Raw genomic sequence first — 22865 nt, 5'->3', positions numbered from 1 at the left:
TGCTATAAAATTCTTAAAACCACTGGATTACCTACACTGAAAAATATTTCAACTCAAATTCTAGATCTCTGGCTGGTTTTGATTAATGTTGAGAACACAAAATCATATCTTCATTTTATTTGTTAAAACCAAATAAAAACAGACCAAACATACCATTTTTTTCTGCAAAGGCAACTGCATCTTCTTTAGTACTAAAGTTTAGAACCATGTTGGACAAGGGATCAGCCCTGAAAGAAACATTTTTTTCCAAAATTTAACATTAAATTTTGGCAGAAAAAAACAATATTTAAAATAAAATGCTTAGAAAATAACCAAATGCTATAATATCAAATAAGTACACCACTTATGAAATACCTTATTTTGAATATACTCTTTATTTGAAAATCAGATAGTTAACTACCACTAATATAGTCTGTATGTTCTGAAGGAGACCAGAAAGTCTGCCATCCCCAAAACCGTGCATTTTGGGAGACTGATTTTAAGCAAGTTATTAAAAGACTCAGAAAAAAACTGTGATTCTCCTCCTTTCCTGCCAATAGAGTCAGCTGGAAGGCCCGCTCCAGGGACAAATGTGGATGTCTGGGTTAGCCTAGTTCCCCTCGTACTGTGGACAGGAGGCCACAGGCACGCGGGCTGACTCCCCTGGGGCCCAGAGTTACTGGGTCGCCTGCTTTCTGTTGCACTCTCCTTCAAGTACCTGTCAATTGCCCATTTTCACTTTTGAAATCTAAGATCCTATTTTTCCCTTTCCTCATTTGTCCAAAATGACATATATACCCAGTTCTGCCTGTCTTTGGCATGTTCACGCTTCTGTGAGTTCCCCATGCACATGTATTAAAATGTGATTTTCTCCTACCCCTCTGTCTCTGTTCATCTGATTCTACAGCCCCATGGCTCCCAGCACCTCGGCACGGAGAAGTGCATCCCCACCGTTTCCCCCAGTTTACACTGACCACCACCAACCTTTCCCAACAAGTCTTCTGTACCCTCCGCTCCAAGTGTATGCAATCTCTCTGCAGTGTATGCTACCTAAATACAGTACATTTGTGCTCATATGTCTCGATTTTATATGCTCAGTTCTAAGATTCCAATTTGGATAATGGCCATTTACTGGCCCAACAATGATGAACTCTGGACGAAACAATGGAAGGACCAGTGAGTCTTGTCAGGTCTGGGGTGAACTAAGGCTTGCCAGAGCCGAGGAGATCCAGGGATGGAGCATGTGGAAAGGAGGCTGTGTAGGGAGGGGCACGGCTGTCACAGCTGCTGAGGAGCCTAGGAGACCTGCAGGGACCACAGCAGCTGTCTGTTTACCGCGGAGTTTAGCAGAGGGGCTTGGGAAACACAATGTGCTTCCCGCCAGACCCTCAGAAAGATGGTGCCATTTTGTTAACACTGTTCCAGGAACAAGACCACGAGTAAGACTGGATTAGACCCCTCCTGACAAAGCACAAACTATGTCCTCCACAATTTCTGTCAGTGCCTCAACTATCTGCTGGAACAGGACTCATCATACTGCCCCTGCTACTGACGAGCTCTGCACAAGGAACGACAATTTCTGGTGTATGTGGCTGTTTTCTTCAGTAGCAGCAGCTTTTATCCAATAAGAGGCTGTCTTGCTATTTGACATTTGGGCCACATTCCACAAGGGATATTTAAGCCACTTATGTCACTGGTGCCACGGAACTGATGACCACTACATTCCAATGTACTGTACACTGATTAATCAGACACCAGAAACCTATAAGTCTCCTTCACAATAGCTAATAACTAATATCATCTAGTCTTTTCTCCTTACAAACAAAAAAAAATACAGAGGTTTCTTCTAATTTAAAAATAAGTGAAAGTTTACTGATTACTGACAATGCTTACACAGTGTGTCTTTAATGTACACAGCCTGGGGAATACACTGACCGTACTCACAATGTCAAGTCATTTTTATCCAATAAATAGGACTCTGAAAATGATGGTTTCCACGGACTGTTCTGTTGGGCCACAGGTATAAACAGGAAATCTATATGACACATAAATATATGCCTATGTCACAGAACACTGAAACCTACACAAAAAGTACTGTCCTAAAGCATATTGGACATGAAGAAGTTTTAAAACCAGGATGTTGAAAAGGAAAATCTATGTAGAAAAAGAGAGCTGAGAAAGTTACTTCAGTGAAACTGAAAGACTCACGTTGATGCCCACCCCATCAAGGGGTTTTCCCAGCGCTCCCGGGTATCAAAATCCATCCTCCACTTCTTGGTGTTGTTCACCCCAGACTGCATGTTATTGCGGGCGGGCACGAAGATCCGGACCCGCCTCGTCTTGATGTGCTCCTCTGGGACTCCAGTCAGGGTGGTGATGTCCTGCGGACAAGGAGCAGATACAGTCGGTCTACAGCCCAACCCACTCTAACGGTGCTTTCTATAGCCATGCACCTCTATTCAGGTCCATTCGTAAGTTGAGTTTTGCTGAAAAGCTTTCTGGCTTATTTCATTACTCTGCTCTTTTACAATATAAACTACAGTTTTTATTTGCAAAAGGTCTACTGGGGTATGTTAGGGCACAGTGAAAAAGGGTTCATAAAATTTTATTTAGGTAATTTCTGGAAAGTGTGCTGGTAGAAGAGCTCATTGCCAATAGACTTATTTCATGAGCAGGTGCCAAAAAGGATGTCAAGAAACATTAAAAGTAAAAGATGTAAAAAATAATGACTAAATTTTAATAAAAATCTATGACTAGTGGTTTCTGTAGCAAATTGATTATAAGGCATTCTATTCAGAGGAATGCCTGAAACATTTTGCAAACAATTAAAATCAATTAACAATTTTAATTAGCATTTTGACTTATCTCCCTTTGGTGAAACCTGCTACAAAGAAAATGATACATCAAACCTATTTCCAAAGGTAAGCCAAAAAAGTGGTACAACTCTGCAGAAATGTGATTTAAAAACAACGGTCAATTACTTGTCTCTTTTTAAATAATTCTACCCAGTATCAAATGCTCAACTGATGAAAACATACAATTTTCAAGCCCCAGATGAGATATATTTATCATATTACAGTAGTAGAGAGGACACAAAATAATAGACTTGAAGTCTTCATTTAGCAATGGTTAAACATTTTATCAAAAGTTACATTAGAGTCAACCATACCGTTCTTATAAATGAAACATTTTAAAATCATAGTTTGCTTATGGATATAAATTTTAAATAACTGGTTAAGACGTCTAGTCAGTGTGTTTGAATAGGTAAATGCTGTGCTCATTTCCTCCCACAAACCTATCAAAATTACAACTAAACTACAGAACAACTGTAACTGAGCCACCTGAAGACCAGCTGAATGGAAGTCCTATAACTAAGGCTACACAGAGCCCTGACAAGAGGGTGAGGTGGGGGGGAGACGCTGAACAGGCAGGTCCTCCATGCACAATGCGGTGATCAGTCACTGGGAGGGCATCCTGGCTGCAGAGGTCCCCTGGGACTGAAGGGCCCCAGGCCCACACCGCGCTCGCCAGCCCAGAGCTCCAGCGCTGGGCAATGGAATCCCTATATCTGGCTGTGGAAAGCCGCAAGGCTTGTTTCAAGTGACATGGAGGTCAGCCGGAGACCTAGGCAGCACCAATTTTAAAGGGCCCGAACCAGACTCAGTCATGCAGAACTCACTCCTTCCGTACTTGGCGGCCGGAAAGCTACAGGGACACAGGGAGGAGTAGACTGACTAGCATGAGGACCTGAGCTGGAGGAGCAGAGTAGGGACAGCTCCCTCCAGGACCAGTACCGGCAGGCCTCACCTTCCTTTCTCCATTCCAGCCTGCTGCTGGGATCGCCCGAGACCCCTCCCACTGTGCCCAGCTAAACCGTGTCCACTGGCTCCTCCACAAAAGCAGCCTCACTTGGCTCTTGCATGGCCAATCTCCTAAATTCTCCCAAAGGCCCACAAATCCTGCACAAGCAGCGGCTGGCCTCAGAGTGACTTATACCTCCTGCTAAGCTACCCTGAGTCTGCAGAAGTAGTGCACAGTCTCAACCTGCAGTGTAATTCCCATCAGGTAACCCCAGACCTGGCGAAAGCCGAGGCCAGTGTTGGCCTGGAATGTAGCTTCAACTAAGGGGCCATCAACCCAGGGTGAGAGGCGGCTGGCCTGGGCTCAACGTTGTGGTGTGGTGCCCACCAAGGGCCCCATGCCTGGCAGCTGGCATCCATTCCTGGCACAGTCTCTCCCAAGCACCTCCAAGCCCAGGACAAGCTAAGGTCAACTACAGATCAGTCTAGATCCTGCAACTCCCAGCAAGACGCAAAAAGCAGCTGACCTGATCTACACCAGAGCCTCTCCCAAAAAGCCTCCAGAACCAACACACCAGGTGGCCCACCCAACCAGCTCCAACAAGACACCCAAAGCCCCCTCCCTGGCATAACATCAATGTAAACAAAGTCTAAAAGATAGGAAAGATCAATGAAATGAAGAGCTGGTTCTTCAGAAAGATAAGCAAAATAGATAAACCTTCAGCCAAATAATCAAGAAAATAAGAGAGGGCCAAAGTAAAGAGAACTGGAAGAGAAGAGGAGACAACTGACCAAAGAAATACAAAGCATTCTCAGGAACTAAATGCCAATGAACTGGACAACCTGGAAGAAGCGGATCAATTCCTAGAAACATACAATCTTCCAAAGGTGAATCAGGAAGAAAACAAAGTCTGCACTGACCAATAATTACTAATGAAACAGAATCAGTAAATAGAAACACCCAACAAACAAAAGCACTGGAGTAGACAGATGGCTTCACAGGTGAGTTCTACCAAACATTCAATGAAGAATTACTACCCCATTGTGCTAAAAACAAAACAAAACAAAACCATAATACTGAAGAGGAGGGAAGGCTCCAAAACTCATTTTACAACCAGACAAGTATACTACAAAAAAAGAGAATTGCAGGACAATATCCTTGATGAACACAGAAATAAAAATCCTCAGCAACATATAAGCAAACTGAATTCAGCAATACATCTAAAAGACTGTACAACATAATAAAGAGGGATTTCTGGGATGCAAGGTTGGTACAATATCCATCCACAAATCAATAAACATGATACACCACATAAACAAAATAAAGAATAAGCCCGCCCTGGGGTAGCACAGTGGATAGAATGCCAACCTGGAATGCTAAGGTCACTGGTTTGAAACCTAGGGCTTGCCTGGTCAAGGCACATAGGACAAGGAACCAATGAATAGCCAGAGTGAAGAAACTACTGCTGGCCCCCTCAACCCCAAAATCAGTGACATATTTTTTTAAAACTTCAGGATAAAAATAAAATGATTATATCATTAGATGCAGAATAGGACAAGATGGCGATGGAGTAGGTGGACGTACCAACTTTCACCTCCAAGAACCAAAGTGTATGACAACTTAATTTTAAGAACCATCATCTGGAAAAACCAATTTTGGACTAAACTAAGAGAACTCTTCAACCAGGGAACACCAAAGAAACCACACAGAGCCTGGTAGGAAAAGCAGAAATGCGGAGAGGGCTGCCCAGCTCCCTGGAGTGAATGGCAGCCGGGAGAGACTCGCGTGGTGGGAAGTGAGTTTAGCAGAGAGGAGAGGGTCCTGAGCCCCAGGAACAAAGCCCCAGCCTGCAGCCCCAGAGCATAGAAGAGGCATATGGACAGTATTTAGCTGGAAACAAGTCAGGATACTGTTTGTAAGAAAGAGACTGATTTCTCAGACCCAGGATTCTTCTTAAAGGGACCGTGCAGAAAACCTCTCTCACAACCACTCTCCTGGGGCTCCAGGGGACAGGGAGAGAGGAGAGGACCGGAGTAGCAGGAAGAGAGTGTAATCTAGGAGGCACAGGGAGAAACACTTTGAGGGACAGCCACCCTAACCCCTGAGCTGAGTCACTCCCCAAATCTGAAGTGAATATTTCCTTTGGAAACAGCAATACCAGCAAAAGGAAGCAGGACACCAGCCAAACAAGCTTTCCCGCTGTACTTAGATCAGAGTTGCTTAGAAGGAGGGAGCTTTCAGGACTATATTATTGAATGTTAGGGTCTGAACTGCAGTACCCCCACCCACACGGCTGAGGGCTCGCCGAGGATGGGCGACCATGGGCGCAGAAATGCAGTTCCCTCGGCAAGGGTAGAAGCCGGCTGACAACAACTGAGGCCCAGGTATGAGCTCAGTCTTGTCCGGCTGGGGCGGAGGGAACACAGGAAAGTAGTCAAGCCCAGCTGCCGGCTGCCTGCAATCCAGCCTGCAGGGGGGAAGGGGTAGAGACCCGCCCTTGAGCAAGGGTGCAGGAGTGCAGCCTCCCCCGGCCTGCGGGAATTGAGGCTTGTGGCCTGACACAGGAGCCAGCTTCTCCCATGGGGGTGGAGTAAAAGCCCAAAACAGGCGGAGTCCTGCAACTGATGCAGCCCCAACCCGCCCAGGGCAAAAACCAGAAATCTGGCAGAGACCCGCAGCTGAGCAAAGATGTTCAACCCTGCCCTGAGGGCTGAGGCTTGCGGCAGGGCACGGTGTGCATAACCCCACCCGCGGGGGCAGGGTGAAGGCCGAGGTCACTGAGGCTTGTACACCAAGCACGTGATCACAGTCACCCCCGTGAAGGAGGGCAGAAACCATGGCAACAGCCCAGCAGGCAGGTACCAGCAAACCCCGTACCTGAACGTCAGAGGTAGCAGCAGCACAGAGGGTGGCGGGCCTCTAAACAGAACACACCTAGGGAACACAGAGGCCACACCAGTATACTCCAGCGGCCAAAACCTTTTTTTACACAGACAAAATGGGAAGGCAGAAAAACACAACACAAATGAATCAAGAGAAATTTCAGGGCCCTGGCCGGTTGGCTCAGTGGTAGAGCGTCGGCCTGGCGTGCGGAAGTCTCGGGTTCGATTCCCGGCAAGGGCACACAGGAGAGGCACCCATCTGCTTCTCCACCCCTCCCCCTCTTCTTCCTCTCTGTCTCTCTCTTCCCCTCCCGCAGCCGAGGCTCCATTGGAGCAAAAGATGGCCCGGGCGCTGGGGATGACTCCTTGGCCTCTGCCCCAGGTGCTAGAGTGGCTCTGGTTGTGACAGAGCGACGCCCTGGATGGGCAGAGCATCGCCCCCTGGTGGGAGTGCCGGGTGGAACCCGGTTAGGCACATACGGGAGTCTGTCTGACTGCCTCCCCGTTTCCACCTTCAGAAAAATACAAAACAAACAAACAAAAAAGAAATTTCAGGAAAGGACCTGAATGAGTCAGATATAACCAAATTACCAGACGCAGAGTTTAAAATAACAATTGTTAGGATGCTCAAGATCTTAAAACAACAATAGATGGTCATTACAAACACCTAAATAAAGAGATAGTAAATGAATCAGGCAGGAATGACAAATACAATATCAGAAATAAAGAACACAATGAAAGGAAAAGCAGGATGGATAAAGCTGAGAATCAAATCAGTGAGTTAGAGTTCAAGATAAATGAAGGCACAAAAGCAGAGCAGAAAAGAGACTCAAAAAGTCTGAGGAAACACCAAGAGAGCTCTATGACAACATAAAGAGAAATAACTTCCATATCATAGGGGTTCCTGAAGAAGAAGAGAAAGAACAAGGGATAGAGACTTTGTTCAAACATAGCATAGCTGAAAAATTCCTTAAATTAAGGCAGGAAAACGTCTCACAAGTTCAAGAAGCACAGAGAACTCCATTAAAGAGAAACCCAAAGAAATTTCCACCAAGACACATCATAATTAAAATATCAAAGCTAAGTGATAGAGAAAGTATTAAAAGCTGCTAGAGAAAAAAAGGCTATCACTTACAAAGGAGCCCCCATAAGGATGACTTCTGACTTCTCAACAGAAACACTTGAGGCCAGAAGGGAATGGCAAGAAATATTCAAAGTAATGCAGAACAAGAACCTACAACCAAGACTACTTTATCCAGCAAGGCTATCATTTAAAATTGAAGGAAAGGTGGAGAGAGACAAGATGGCGCTGGAGTAGGCGGATGTACCAACATCTACCTCCCAGAACCAAAGTGGATTACAAACTAATTTTATGAACTATCATCTGGAAAAACCAACTTTGGACTAAACTAAGAGGACTCTTCAACCAAGGAACGCTGAAGAAGCCACACAGAGACTGGTAGGAAACGGGAAACGCAGAGAAGGTGCCCAGCTCCCCGGAGCAAACGGCAGCAGGGAGAGACTCGCGTGGCAGAAAGTGAGTTTAGCAGAGCGGGAAGGGTCCTGAGCCCCAGGAATAAAGCCCCAACCTGCAGCCCCAGAGCCCAGAAGAGGCGTAAGGACAGTATTTAGCTGGAAACAAGTCAGGATACTGTTTTTGAGAAAGAGTCTGATTTCTCAAACCCAGGATCCTTCTTAAAGGGACCACGCAGAACATCTCTCTCATAACCACCCACCCGGGGCTCCTGGGGACGGAGGGGGGGAGAGGAGAGGACCAGAGAAACAGGAAGAGAGTGTAATCTAGGAGGCACAGGGAGAAGCATTTTGGGAGATAGTCACCCTAACCCCTGAGACGAGTCACTCCCCAAAGCTGAAGTGAGTATTTCCCCCGGAAACAGCAATACCAGCAAAGGGAAACAGGAGAGCAGCCAAACAAGCTCCCCCGCGGCATTCAGAGCAGAGTCGCATAAAAAGAGGGAGCTTTTGGGTCTACAGTAGTGAGTCTTAGGGTCCGAGCTGCAACGCCCCCACCCACGCGGCTGAGGGGCGCCGGAGGGCGGGCGGCAGCGGGAGGCAAAAAGCGGAGTTCTGCTGGCAGCAGGTGTGAGCTCAATCTTGCCCGGCTGGGGAGAAGGGGGCCTGCAAAAGCGGTCAAGCTCAGCTGCCGACAGCCTGTAATCTAGCCTGCGGGAGAAGGGCGGGAACCCTGGAAAGGGTGGAGACAAGCCACAGGGAAAGGGCAGAGAAGCACAGACTTGCCCCGCCCATGCAACCCAGGCTTGCGGTCTGACTTGGCAGCTGGCTCCTCCTATGGGGGTGGAGCCAAAAGCCCAGAAGAGGCGGAGGTCCGCTACTGAGCTGAGCTTGGGAACACAGTCCTGCCCGGCGGTAGAGCCAAGGCTAGGAGCCGTTCCTCAAGCGGGCTCCTCCTGCAAGGGCAAGGCAAAAGCCCGGAAACAGGCAGAGACCCGCAGCTGAGCAAAGGTGCTCGCCAGTGCCCTCAGGACGAGCATAACATCACACACGGGGGCGGGGTAAAGGCCAAGGCCACCACCGCTTGTGCACCCGAGCACGTGATCACAGCCACTCCCGTGAAGAGAAAATGCGGAGGCAGAGAAATACAACACAAATAACCCCAGAGAAATCCCCAGAAAAGGACCTAAATGAATCAGATATAACCAAATTACCGGATGCAGAGTTTAAAATAACGATTGTTAGGATGCTCAAATATATCAGAACAACCATAGATGGCCATTAAGAAAACCTAAATAAAGAGATAACAAATATAAAAAAGGACATTGAAATAATAAAAAAGAATCAGTCAGAAGTGACAAATACAATATCTGAAATAAAGAATATAATGGAAGGAATTAAAAGCAGGATGGATGAAGCAGAGAATCGAATCAGTGAGTTAGAGGACACGATAAATAAAGGCACGGAAGCAGAGCAGAAAAAAGAAGAGACTCAAAAAGTCTGAGGAAACTCTAAGAGAGCTCTGTGACAACATGAAGAGAAATAACATCCGCATCATAGGGGTTCCTGAAGAAGAAGAGAAAGAACAAGGGATAGAGACTTTGTTCAAACATATTATAGCGGAAAACTTCCCCCAATTAAGGCAGGAAAACATTTCACATGTTCAGGAAGCACAGAGAACTCCATTAAGGAGAAACCCAAAGAAACCAACACCAAGACACATCATAATTAAAATACCAAAGCTAAATGATAAAGAGAAAATATTAAAACCTGCTAGAGAAAAAAAGACTATCACCTACAAAGGAGCCCCCATAAGGATGACTTCTGACTTCTCAACAGAAACACTTGAGGCCAGAAGGGAATGGCAAGAAATATTCAAAGTAATGCAGAACAAGAACCTAAAACCAAGACTACTTTATCCAGCAAGGCTATCATTTAAAATTGAAGGAAAAATAAAAAGCTTTACAAACAAAAAATAAACTCAAGGAATTCACTGCAACCAAACCAAGGCTTCCAAAAATGCTAAGGGACCTGTTGTAAACAGATCAAAGAAAAAAAATAATATAGCAAAAGAGAAATACAGTTTTAAAGAAAAAAAATGGCAATAAACAATTATATATCAGTAATAACCTTAAATGTTAATGGATTAAATGATCCGATCAAGAGACATAGGGTAGCTGCGTGGATAAGAAAACAGGACCCATACATATGCTGTCTACAAGAGACACACCTTAAATCAAAAGATGCACACAGACTGAAGATAAAAGGATGGAAAAAAATATTTCACGCAAATGGAAATGAAAAAAAAGCTGGGGTAGCAATACTTATATCAGACAAAATGGACTTTAAAACCAAGACCATAGTTAGAGATAAAGAAGGTCACTACATAATAATAAAGGGAGCAATCCAAAAGGAAGATATAACCATTATAAATATCTACGCACCTAATATAGGAGCACCTAAATATATAAAGCAGACTTTGATGGACTTAAAGGGCGAGATCAACAGCAATACTATAATAGTAGGGGATTTCAATACCCCATTAACATCATTAGATAGATCCTCAAGAAAGAAAATCAACAAAGAAACAGCAGACTTAAAGGACATATTAGATCAACTCGATTAAATAGATATCTTCAGAACCTTTCACCTTAAAACAGCAGAATATACATTCTTTTCAAGCGCTCATGGAACATTCTCTAGAATAGACCACATGTTAGGGCACAAAAGCGGTCTCAACAAATTTAAGAAGACTGAAATCATATCAAGCACTTTCTCTGATCACAATGGCATGAAACTAGAAATCAACCACAATAGAAAAATTGAAAAACTGGATCAAACACTTGGAAACTAAATAGCACGTTATTAAATAACAAATGGGTTAACATTGAGATCAAAGAAGAAATTTAAAAATTCCTAGAAACAAACGATAATGGGCATACATCAACTCAAAATTTATGGGACACAGCAAAAGCAGTCCTGAGAGGGAAGTTTATAGCATTACAGGCATACCTCAAGAAGCTAGAAAAAGCTCAAATAAACAACTTAACCCTGCATCTAAAAGAATTAGAAAAAGAACAGCAAGTAAAGCCCAGAACTAGTAGAAGGAAGGAAATAATAAAGATCAGAGCAGAAATATATGACACAGAGGCTAAAGAAACAATACAGAGGATCAATGAAACCAGGAGCTGGTTCTTTGAAAAGGTAAACAAGATCGATGAACCTTTAACAAGACTCACCAAGAAAAAAGAGAGAGGACTCAGATAAATAAAATTAGAAACGAGAGTGGAGAAATAACAACTGACACAACAGAAATACAAAATATTGTAAGAAAATACTATGAAGAACTGTATGCCAAAAAACTAGACAACCTAGATGAAATGGACAAATTCCTTGAAACATATAATCTTCCAAAAATTAATCTGGAAGAATCAGAAAACCTAAACAGACCAATTACAACAAATGAGATCTAAACAGTTATCAAAAAACTCCCAAAAAAGAAAAGTCCTGTGTCTGATGGCTTCACAAATGAATTCTATCAAATATTCAAAGAAGAACTAACTCCTATCTTTGTCAAGCTATTTCAAAAAATTCAAGAGGAAGACTTCCAAGCTCCATTTATGAGGCAAGCATAATTCTGATTCCAAAACCAGGCAAAGACAACACAAAGAAAGAAAATTATAGGCCAATATCCCTGAAGAAATTAGATGCAAAAATCCTCAACAAAATATTATTAGCAAACCAGAACCAGTAATATATAAAATAAAATCATACACCATTATCAAGTGGTATTTATTCTGGGGAGGCAAGGCTGGTACAATATTCACAAATCAATCAATGTGATTGATCACATAAACAAAAGGAAGGAGAAAAACCACATGATAATTTCAATAGAAGCAGAAAAAGCATTTGATAAAATCCAGCACCCATTCATGATCAAAACTCTCAGCAAGGTGGGAAAACAGGGAACATACCTCAACATGATAAAGGCCATCGATGACAAACCCACAGCCAACATCATACTCAATGGGAAAAAATTAAAAGCAATACCCTTAAGATCAAGAACAAGGCAGGGGTGCCCCCTTTCACCACTCTTATTCAACATAGTTCTGGAAGTCCTAGCCACAGCAATCAGACAAGAAAAAGAAATAAAAGGCATCCAAATTGGAAAAGAAGAAGTAAAACTATCATTATTTGCAGATGATATGATATTGTATATAGAAAACCCTAAAGTCTCAGTCAAAAAACTACTGGTCCTGATAAATGAATTCAACAAGGTGGCAGGATATAAAATGAATACTCAGAAATCAGAGGCATTTTTATACATTAACAATGAACTGTCAGAAAGAGAAATTAAGGAAGCAATTCCCTTCACCATTGCAACCAAAAAAAATAAAGTACCTAGGAATAAATTTAACCAGGGAGATTAAAGACTTGTACTCGGAAAATTATAAAACACTGATAAAAGAAATCAGGGAAGATACAAACAAGTGGAAGCATATACCATGCTCATGGTTAGGAAGAATAAACATCATTAAAATGTCTATATTACCCAAAGCAATTTATAAATTCAATGCAATACCGATTAAAATACCAATGACATACTTCAAATATATAGAACATATTTTCCAAAAATTTATATGGAACCAAAAGAGAATACAAATAGCCTCAGCAATCTTGAAAAGGAAGAATAAAGTGGGAGGTATCACACTTCTGGATATTAAGTTATACTACAAGGCCATTGTACTCAAAACAGACTAGTACATGGCATAAGAACAGGCATATAGATCAATGGAACAGAACGGAGAACCCAGAAATAAACCCACACCTTTATGAACAACTGATATTTGACAAAGGAGGTAAGTGCATACAATGGAGTAAAGACAGCCTCTTCAACCTATGGTGTTGGAAAAATTGGACAGCTACCTGCAAAAAAATGAAACTACACCATCAACTTACACCATTCACAAAAATAAACTCAAAATAAATAAAAGACTTAAATGCAAGTTTTAAAACCATAAGCATCATAGAAGAAAACATAGGCAGTAACTAAGCTCTCTGACATCTCTCGCAGCAATATATTTGCTGATTTATCTTTACGGGAAAGGGAAATAAAACACAGGATAAACAAATGGGAGTATATCAAACTAAAAAGCTTCTGCACAGCTAAAGACAATATGAACAGAATAAAAACACAATGGAGAACATATATGACAATACGTCTGATAAGGGGTTAATAACCAAAATTTATAAAGAACTTGTAAAACTCAACACCAGGAAGACAAACAATCCAATCCAAAAATGGGCGAAAGAAATGAATAGACACTTCTCCAAAGAGGACATACAGATGGCCAACAGGCATATGAAAAAATCCCCGGGCCGGTTGGTTCAGTGTTAGAGCGCCAGCTTGGCATGCAGGAGTCCTGGTTTCAATTCCTGGCCAGGGTACACAGGAGAAGCGCCCATCTGCTTCTCCACCCTTCTCTCTCTCCCTCCTCTCTGTCTCTCTCTTCCCCTCCTGCAGCCAAGGCTCCATTGGAGCAAAGTTGGCCCAGGCGCTGGGGATGGCTCTGTAGCCTCTGCCTCAGACGCTAGAATGGCTGTGGTCGCAACAGAGCGACACCCCAGATGGGCAGAGCATCGTCCCCTGGTGGGCATGCCGGGTGGATCCCTGTCGGGTGCATGCGGGAGTGTGTCTGATTGCCTCCCCATTTCCAACTTAAGAAAAATGAAAAAAAAAAAATGGTCAATATCACTAATCCTTAGAGAAATGCAAATTAAAACCACAATGAGATATCACCTCACACCTGTCACAATGGCGCTCATCAAAAAAAACAACACAGAATAAGTACTGGTGAGGATGTGGAGAAAAGGGAACCCTCCTGCACTGCTGGTGGGAATGCAGACTGGTGCAGCCACTGTGGAATACAGAATGGAGATTCTTCTAAAAATTAAAAATCGAACTACCTTCTGACCCAGCTATCCCACTTTTAGGAATATACCCCAAGAACATTATAGCACTGTTTCAAAAGGAGAAATGCACCCCCATGTTTATGGCAGCATTGTTCACATAGCGAAGATCTGGAAATAGCCCAAGTGTCTATCAGTGGACAAGTGGATTAAATAACTTTGGTACATATATACTATGGAATACTACTCAGCCGTAAGAAATGATGACATCAGATCATTTACAACAACATGGATGGACATTGATAACATTATATGGAGCGAAATAAGTAAATCAGAAAAAATTAAGAACTATATGATTCCATACATAGGTGGGACATAAAAATGAGACTCAGAGACATGGACAAGAGTGTGGTGGTTACGGGGGGGGGGGAGGTTAGTGAGGAGAGAGAGGGGGTTAGGGGAGGGGAGGGGCATAAAGAAAACCAGTTAGAAAGTGACGGAAGGCAACTGGACTTTGGGTGATGGGAATGCAGCATAATGAAATGTCAAAATAACCTGGAGATGTTTTCTCTGAACATATGTACCCTGATTTATCAATGTCACCCCATTAAAATCAATAATAATAATAAAAAAATAGATGCAGAAAAAACATTTGACATAGTTCAACATCCATTTTTTATTAAAAACACTCAACAAAGTAGGACCAAAGGAAACATTATAGCCATATATATGACAAACCCACTACTAACATCATACTCAACCATGAAAAGCAGAGAGCTTTTTCTTTAAGATTAGGAGTAAAACAAGGATGTCCACCTTTACCACTTGTACTCAACATAGTACTAGAAGTCCTAGCCACAGCAATCAGATAGGAAAAGAAAAGTCATCCAAATTAGAAAGGAAGAAATAAAACTGTCATTATTGCAGATGCCATGGTACTGTATATAGAAAATCCTAAAGATTCCAACAAAAACACCCCCCTCCAAAATATTAGAACTAATAAGTGAATTCAGTAAAGTAGCAGGATAAAAATTAAAATTCAGATTTTTATATTCCAAAAAAATTTTTAGATTCCAAAGACATCAAAAATAAAAATTAAGGATACAACCATATTACAATTACATCAAGAAATTAATAAAATACCTAGGAACCAGTGGTCGGCAAACTCATTAGTTAACAGAGCCAAATAACCACAGTACAACGATTGAAATTTCTTTTGAGAGCCAGATTTTTTAAACTTAAACTATATAGGTAGGTACATTCCTTATCGAGGTAGTGCCCGCACATGGTATTTTGTGGAAGAGTCACACTCAAGGGGCCAAAGAGCCGCATGTGGCTTGCGAGCCGCGGTTTGCTGACCACTGCTAGAACAATACCTATATTCAAAAAATTATAAGGCACTGAAAAAAAAAATGGAAGTGGATACAAATAAATGGAAGTATATATCATGCTCATATTTGGGAAGAATTAGCATTCATATATTACCGATTACCATTAAAATGTCCATATCTTACCAAAAGTAAAAGTCCAGATTCAATACAATCCCAATGAAAATACCAATGCCATTTTTTCACAGAGCTAGAATAATTCTAAAATGTATATGGAACCCACAAAAGACCCCAAATAGCCAAAGCAATCTTGAGAAAGAAGAACAAAGTTAGAGGTATCACACTACCTGCTATCAAACTATACTCAAGGCTACAGTAATCAAAACAGCATAGAACTGCAATAAAAACAGACATGCACACCAATGGAACAGAATGGAGAGCCTAGAAATAAACCCATACACCTTTATGTTCAATTAATCTGTGACAAAGGAGGCAAGAACATACAATAGGGTAAAGACAGTCTTTTCAATAAATGATGTTGGAAAAAATGAACAGATATATGCAAAAGAATGAAACTTGAGACCCTGGCCGGTTGGCTGAGTGGTAGAGCATCAGACTGGCACGTGGAAGTCCTGGGTTTGATTCCCGGCCAGGGCACACAGAAGAAGCGCCCATCTGTTTCTCCACCCCTCCCTCTCTCCTTCCTCTCTGTCTCTCTCTTCCCCTCCTGCAGCCAAGGTTCCATTGGAGCAAAGTTGGCCCAGGCACTGAGGATGGCTCCATGGCCTCCGCCCCAGGCACTAGAATGGCTTCGGTTGCAGCAGAGCAATGCCCCCTGGTGGCTATGTCAGGTGAATCCCAGTCAGGTGCATGTGGGAGTCTGTCTGCCACCCTCCACTTCTCACTTAGGAAAAATACAAAAGAACAACAACAAAAAAAAACAAACAACTCAAAATGGATTAAAGACTTGTGTGTAAGACCTGGAACTATTAACCTCCCAGAAGAAAAATAGGCAGTAAACTCTTTGACATTATTCTTAGTAATATATTTTTTAAATATGTCTCCTTGAGTCAGGAGAAAAAACAAACAAAAATAAACAAATGGGACTATAGCAAACTGAAAAGTTTTTGCACTGCAGAAGAAATCAGCAATAAAAAGACAACCTACTGAATGAAAAAATATATTGCCAATGATATAACTGATAAGCAGTTAACATCCAAAATATTGAATATATAAGGAACTCATACAACTTAACACCAAAAAAATCCAAAAACAATCCAACTAAAAAAGGGGCAGAGTATCTGAAAAGACATTTCTTCAAAGTGGCCGTGCAGTGGACAACAGACATAGAAAAAGATGCTGAACATCATTAATCATCATAGATATGCAAATTAAAATCACAGTGAGATATTACCTAAGACCTGTCAAATGGCTACTGTCAACCTATCAATAAACAAGTGTTGGTGAGTATGAAGAGAAAAGGGAACCTTTATACACTTTTGGTGAAATGCAGATTGGTGTAGCCACTATAGAAAGCATTACGGAGGTTCCTCAAAAAAATTTAAAAAATATCATAGAATTACCAGATGACCTAGCAATTCTACTTCTGGGTAATTTATTCAAAGATACCCAAAATACCAATTCTAAAAGACATATGCAACCCTATTTTCACTGCAGCATTATTTACAATAGCGAAGCTATATGAAAGCAACCCAAGTGTTCACTGACAGAAGAACGGGTAAGAAAGAAGTGGTGTATATATATGTACAATGGATTATTACCTGGCCATAAAAAAGAATAAAATCTTGCCAAGTGTGACAACACAGATGGACCTAGAGGGTATTTTCCAAAGTGAAGTCAGACAGAGAAAGGTAATACCATATGATTTTACTTATACGTGGAATATAAAATATAAAATATAAAATAAACCAATAAAACAGAAACAAAGTCATAAATAGAGAACAAATCGATAGCAGCCAAATGGAAGGGAGGCTGAGGGGGACAGGTGAAGATGGTGAAGGGATCAAGAAGTATAGATGGGTAGTTATAAAAATAGTCACAGGGATGTAAGAAACAGCAAGGAAATAGTCAATAATATTGTAGTCACTATGTACTGCCAAATGGGTCCTATCCTTACTGGAGTGATCACTTTGTCAGACAGATAAATGCATAATCACTATGCTGCACACCTGAAACCATATTGTATGTCAACTGTAATTGAAAACAACTTTTTTAATTATTTAAAAAAACAAACTGATAAACATATAAACAGAATGTTGCCTATATAAAATTATTATAATACTAATTCATGGGGTTTTAAAACAATCAAGATGCTGCACAGCAGCAGTAAAATATATGAATGGATGAGTGAATAAGTGAATGGTTACAAAGGACAGTTAACATGAAAATATACCAAACTTGTGTGAACCAGAGAATTTAATCCATTTTCTGAGTTTTAATTTCATTGAAATATACCTTCCAATTTTAAAGATTAATGCTTGTTTGTAGTGCCACACTAATAAATGGGCCAAAGAATTCGTATAAATACTTTGTGCTGCAACATGTACTGGGAAAACACTAAGTGTATTTCTGACTCAACTAGTCTTCCTACTCACAGATTAAATACACAATTCTTTAAAAGTTATTTTAGCTACAACCAATCCTCTGGTTAACAACACAATACCCTTTCTACCTGCACCAATAACTAGGTGTGGTTACTTTGTCAAAACTTGTGTTTGGAAAAACTATCAAAATGATCCTTATAAATATTTATACAAATATGCATTTGTCTACATATTTTTAAAGTATTTTTTTAATATAGGATAAGATAAAATCAAAATAAGTGCAACTGGTAAAGACTTTTTAAGATATAAATAAATATAAGTTCTAATTGATAACTTTTAACTGTCAAGTTCAACTACAGTGAAAAGTAATTTCCAGTTTTATTACTTTAATGGTTTTCTAAAATATATTCCTTTACTCAAGAGTTTGAAAGGGTTTCCACTACTCGGGAATTCTCAATAGGACTTCCTCACTTGATTCAGTATAGCATTTGTAATTGGTCATATTAACTTATTATTCAATATTATGTATCTTTATATTAGTATGTACTGTTTCCTCAGCTCTGGTTTAGGTGGGGCATAAAGAAACAACATGTACATTACAAAATTACATGGTGAGGATCCATTTCCAAATTCCATAGCAACCCCTCCTCCAATATGAGCTGAATTCATAAGAACTGGAACTATAAATCGGCTACTCTTTAAATTAAGACCGATAGAAAAGGAAACATAAGGTTAACAATAGTTACCTCAGGAAGATAAAGTCATAGGAAACAGATTTTTTCTTTAAAAACTTTAATAAGTGTGATTATAGATATATATATACATATATATTTGTGTGCATATGTGTGATACGCCAAAGTAACTTAATAACCAATAAAGCTTTAAAAATGCAACTATATAGTATTTCTTGATTTGTACTATTTATTTAAGTACAAAGGAATAGTATGATATTTTAGGATGGAAAACCTCTTTAAAGTAAGATGCTACCAAATGTTGCTGGGCTCTTTATATGATATATATTTTGAACTAACTATTAGCTTCCAAAAAATGATGGCAATTACTTATTGATACCTTCCTCCCTTTAAAATCAGCATCCGAACAAACGCGTTTCTGCATTTGGAAGCCCAGGTTTTCCCGACAGGGAATCGTGCACGTAAGGTGATGCCCCGGAATGGAGCAGCCACAGTAGACAGGACACAGAGGCTGGCACCACGCACACACCGGCCATGGACAGGGAACAGACACTCAAACTGCTGGTCCCTGCAGGCAACTCGGTCCAGACGAACTGATTCTCACACTTTTAAAGTGCATTACAACACTCTATTGTTATCATTTCATCCACACAGCTTTAGCCAGGGACAGAGGAACCTGTCCTTTAAGTGACATTTCAATGGGCTAAAGCTTCTACTCCAAGACTCCATTAAAACAATGTAATTTTTGCAAAGAGCCGGGAGGCATGACGAGGAATCGAGGAATCGTTACTTGTGCCCCCAGTGCTTTGCTTTCCCTTGAAGTTCTCACTGTCCGACCTGTGACTCCGCTTTTGCAAAATAAATAAATAAATCTGCCAATGATTTAAACTATACTGAACTAATGACATTCTCTCTAGATTTCTACTTCTGTATTCACTAGAGATCATCTGTCATTTTTGAAAACCTACTTATAAAAGACAAATGCTCTAACGATGTCAGTATCACCTTTTATAGATTTCTCATTTTATTGGTAAAATAAAAAACTTATAATAATTCAGAAATTTTCTATGATTGCAAAGAGTTAAATCAGGCAAGTTGGCACCTTATGAACCCCAAGACGTACTAGTTAATAATTATCTGTAAGTTCTAATAAAGCAAGTTACTTTATAGATAATATACACAGATTTATAAATTTTAAAACATTTTTTAAGCAACTGGGTCATGCACAATACCTATATTCCTATTAAAGGATATCAGTATCTTAACAGAATCCAGTTTCAGAAACACAATCACATGGAAATATGCCATTTTAAAAATAATACAGAGATGAAAGGGCATTCAGATAATTTGCTACTGAAAAGATGCATATCACAGTTCCAAAGTTCTCTCCCAGTGACATCGCTACCACAATGTTTAGCACTAGTAGAGCTGAAGGCTAACCCTCCATGTCCCAAGTGTGATTCAGTGGAGGAGAAATAGTAAAAATTATTATGAACATATATGCCAGTATATGTAAATGAACTTGATTTTTTGAATACCAGTTTTCATTATAAAATATTGGTCTTCCACATAAAAACTGTATGACTAGGTTATCAACTATCCCCACTTATCTTGTGTGAATTCAACTTTTTTTTTTTTTTTTTTGCAACAAAGGAAGCAGGAAACAAGCAATGGGAAGTTGATGTCAAAATGCAGACAAACCTCCCAGCAAGCTGCTTGCAACCACCCAGGACTGAGAGTCGTGCTGGCCGCTCTCTTTTCAATACCAGAATTTCACACATTTCAATGACTATTATGACTTCAAAGAATCAAATTTTCATCACTGTCCGTCATCTGCTGGTTGATTTATATGAAGGGGTTCTTCGGCATGCACTCCAGACAAAAGCCTCCCTACGTGTGCAGCTGTGTATCAAGAGTAGAAGTTCTGTTTGTGACAGTTGTGTCTTTGGTAAATTAGGAAAACACTGAAGAAGCACAACTGCTCGGCGGGAACCTCCTCTCTGGCACCATGTCCTTTAAATAAAAACGGAATCATTAGCTTCTGTCTCCATTAGACTGCAGCAATGCCATGAGCCTTGTAATTACGTACTTCCAGCTGCCCCACCCACTCAACCTTAGTTGTTTTACAATTGTCATAAAGAGAAATCAGTGGGAAATGTTTTCGCCACCTTGGGTGAATTTCTGATAGGTCCCTCCATACACTCAAATGAGCCAACATTTTTTTAATCCATTTTTAGAGAGGAGAGAGAGATGTAGAGAGAGAGACAGCGAGAGAGAAGGGGGGAGGAGCTGGAAGCATCAACTCCCATATGTGCCTTGACCAGGCAAGCCCAGGGTTTCAAACCGGCGACCTCAGCGTTTCCAGGTCAACACTTTATCCACTGCGCCACCACAGGCCAGGCCAAGAGCCAACATTTTTACCAAGCTTTTTTGGTAGTAAGTTCATTAAATTGCTGGTTATTATATATATAGATTCATGTTGAAAAGTTTTATGAAGCACAGATTGGAACTACAAATATTACTTGTAGAAACGTGTTCTACTGCAGGCTCTTGATTAGCAATTGTGTTTAAATTTATTTTAAAGCTCAACTAATCTAAATTTGATGACTGCATTTACATTCTACTTCAACCATAAAAGATGTTAAAAAGAAAACAATCTTAGATCTTAAAAAACTTTCTTAATTTTTTTTTTTAAGAGAGCAGAAAGAGAGAGAAAGGAGTAGGAGCAGGAAGCATCAATTCCCATATTTGCCTGGACCAGGCAAACCCAGGGTTTCAAACTGGCGATCTCGCATTCCAGATCGATGCTCCATCCACTGCGCTACCACAGGTCAGGTCAGATCTCAAAAAACTTTAAGATCCCTACATGTCTAACACAAGAAACTCATTTAATGGTCTCACAAATAACGAGGAACATTTTAGAAAATAAATTTTAGTTTGAAAAATACAAAAATTTGACAGTGTACCTAAAATATGTATTTGCTTACCATGTAAGAACTTTACTTCTAAAAAGTTAGTGGCCATAGTGACTCAGATACAATCATAACTGTGGAAACAGAGCTGTGCCGGGAGAACCAGTGTTTGTTAAAGCAACACACTGGTATGAGTCTCACCAGGCAATAACACAAGTGTCAGAGGCAGAAAATCTTCCTTGAAAACTGAGTTGGTAGTTACGATACAACAAAGGATTCTGCAATCAGTAAGCTGCTTCAAGTCTGGAAGACAGAAACACAGAGCTAGTTTTTCTTTCCAAATAAAGGCTAATCGTTCCATTTCTTGTATATGTCAAAAAGAGAGTACAATATATGTTCAATTTGTTTTACTAAGTATATACTCACATACTGAAAAGCCTATGAAGCTCATAAAAGTGAAGAAATAAGATACAATTTTTACCTTTGTTCATGTTGATTTAAACTGAAAGATACTGCTCTGTGAAGTTATCTATGCCAGGAGCTGTGGAGGACAAAGGCTTTATTCCAGAATCTAAGAGGTCTACAATGTGTGCACACACAGGAGGGAGAAGTAAATAATCGTAGTATGAAATACACGCTGGCTAAGAGCAAGGGATTTTGATTCAGACAAATCTGGAAAGATCTAAGCCCCACCCTCTGCTACCTGTGCAGTAGTGATAAGGGTCAGTGTCCTCCCCTAAAAAATGGGGAACAAAACTGTTGCTGGTGGAAACAGGATTCTTCCAGAGTTGCAAGAAGTGCATTCTGGGGACCCTCACGTAGGAAGGTGGAGACACAGTGGTAAGATACTGCAGCAAAGGAGAAGGACTGCCCCAGGTGCCCAGAGCCTCCATGCCTCACCCGCAAGTGCAGCCTCTGGGCCCTCAGACCCACACCCCTGCAGGTCAGGCCCAGAAGGGCTGAGAGAGGCAGAACTTCTCTGTGTCTCATCTCACCAAGGGGGATGCACTTGGGCCCATGTGGGTCTGCTACCAGGAGAGTGAGCAAGCAGACCAGCGAGGGAGCCCAGGGTCTTTGGTAAGCTTTGACAACAAACATCTCCTTGGGTTTGGGAATGGGTAAGCTTTCTTTCCAACTAACCAATCTTCTTCCTAAGTCTTGGCGGGCTTGGGCCAGCACCTCCCCGCAGCCACCCCTTTCCTGGATCCTCTGGGGTTACATGCCCTTAGCCAGTCCAACCCTCTCCCCAGGTTGTCCAGGCTAGGCACCCTCCATGGCCGCCATCTTGGCTCCTCCTACGTGTGTCTCAGCAGAGGACTTCCCC

General features: G+C 41.1%; 1 protein-coding gene across 1 annotated transcript in view; it reads right to left on the bottom strand.

Annotated features, from left to right (window-relative positions):
• NDUFS4 (NADH:ubiquinone oxidoreductase subunit S4) overlaps positions 1-22865 on the bottom strand; it is a 99519-nt gene that overhangs the window by 20184 nt on the left and 56470 nt on the right. Inside the window, exons 3-4 of the mRNA XM_066253552.1 lie at positions 2188-2360; positions 154-227 (exon numbers count right to left, since the gene is read on the bottom strand). Coding sequence (XP_066109649.1) covers positions 154-227; positions 2188-2360 — 247 coding nt within the window. The remainder of the gene's footprint in view (positions 1-153; positions 228-2187; positions 2361-22865) is intronic.

This window comes from Saccopteryx bilineata, chromosome 1 (genome assembly GCF_036850765.1).
Source record: "Saccopteryx bilineata isolate mSacBil1 chromosome 1, mSacBil1_pri_phased_curated, whole genome shotgun sequence".
In the NCBI taxonomy this organism is placed as follows: Eukaryota; Metazoa; Chordata; class Mammalia; order Chiroptera; family Emballonuridae; genus Saccopteryx; species Saccopteryx bilineata.
This window is presented reverse-complemented; position numbering and strand designations above follow the sequence as displayed.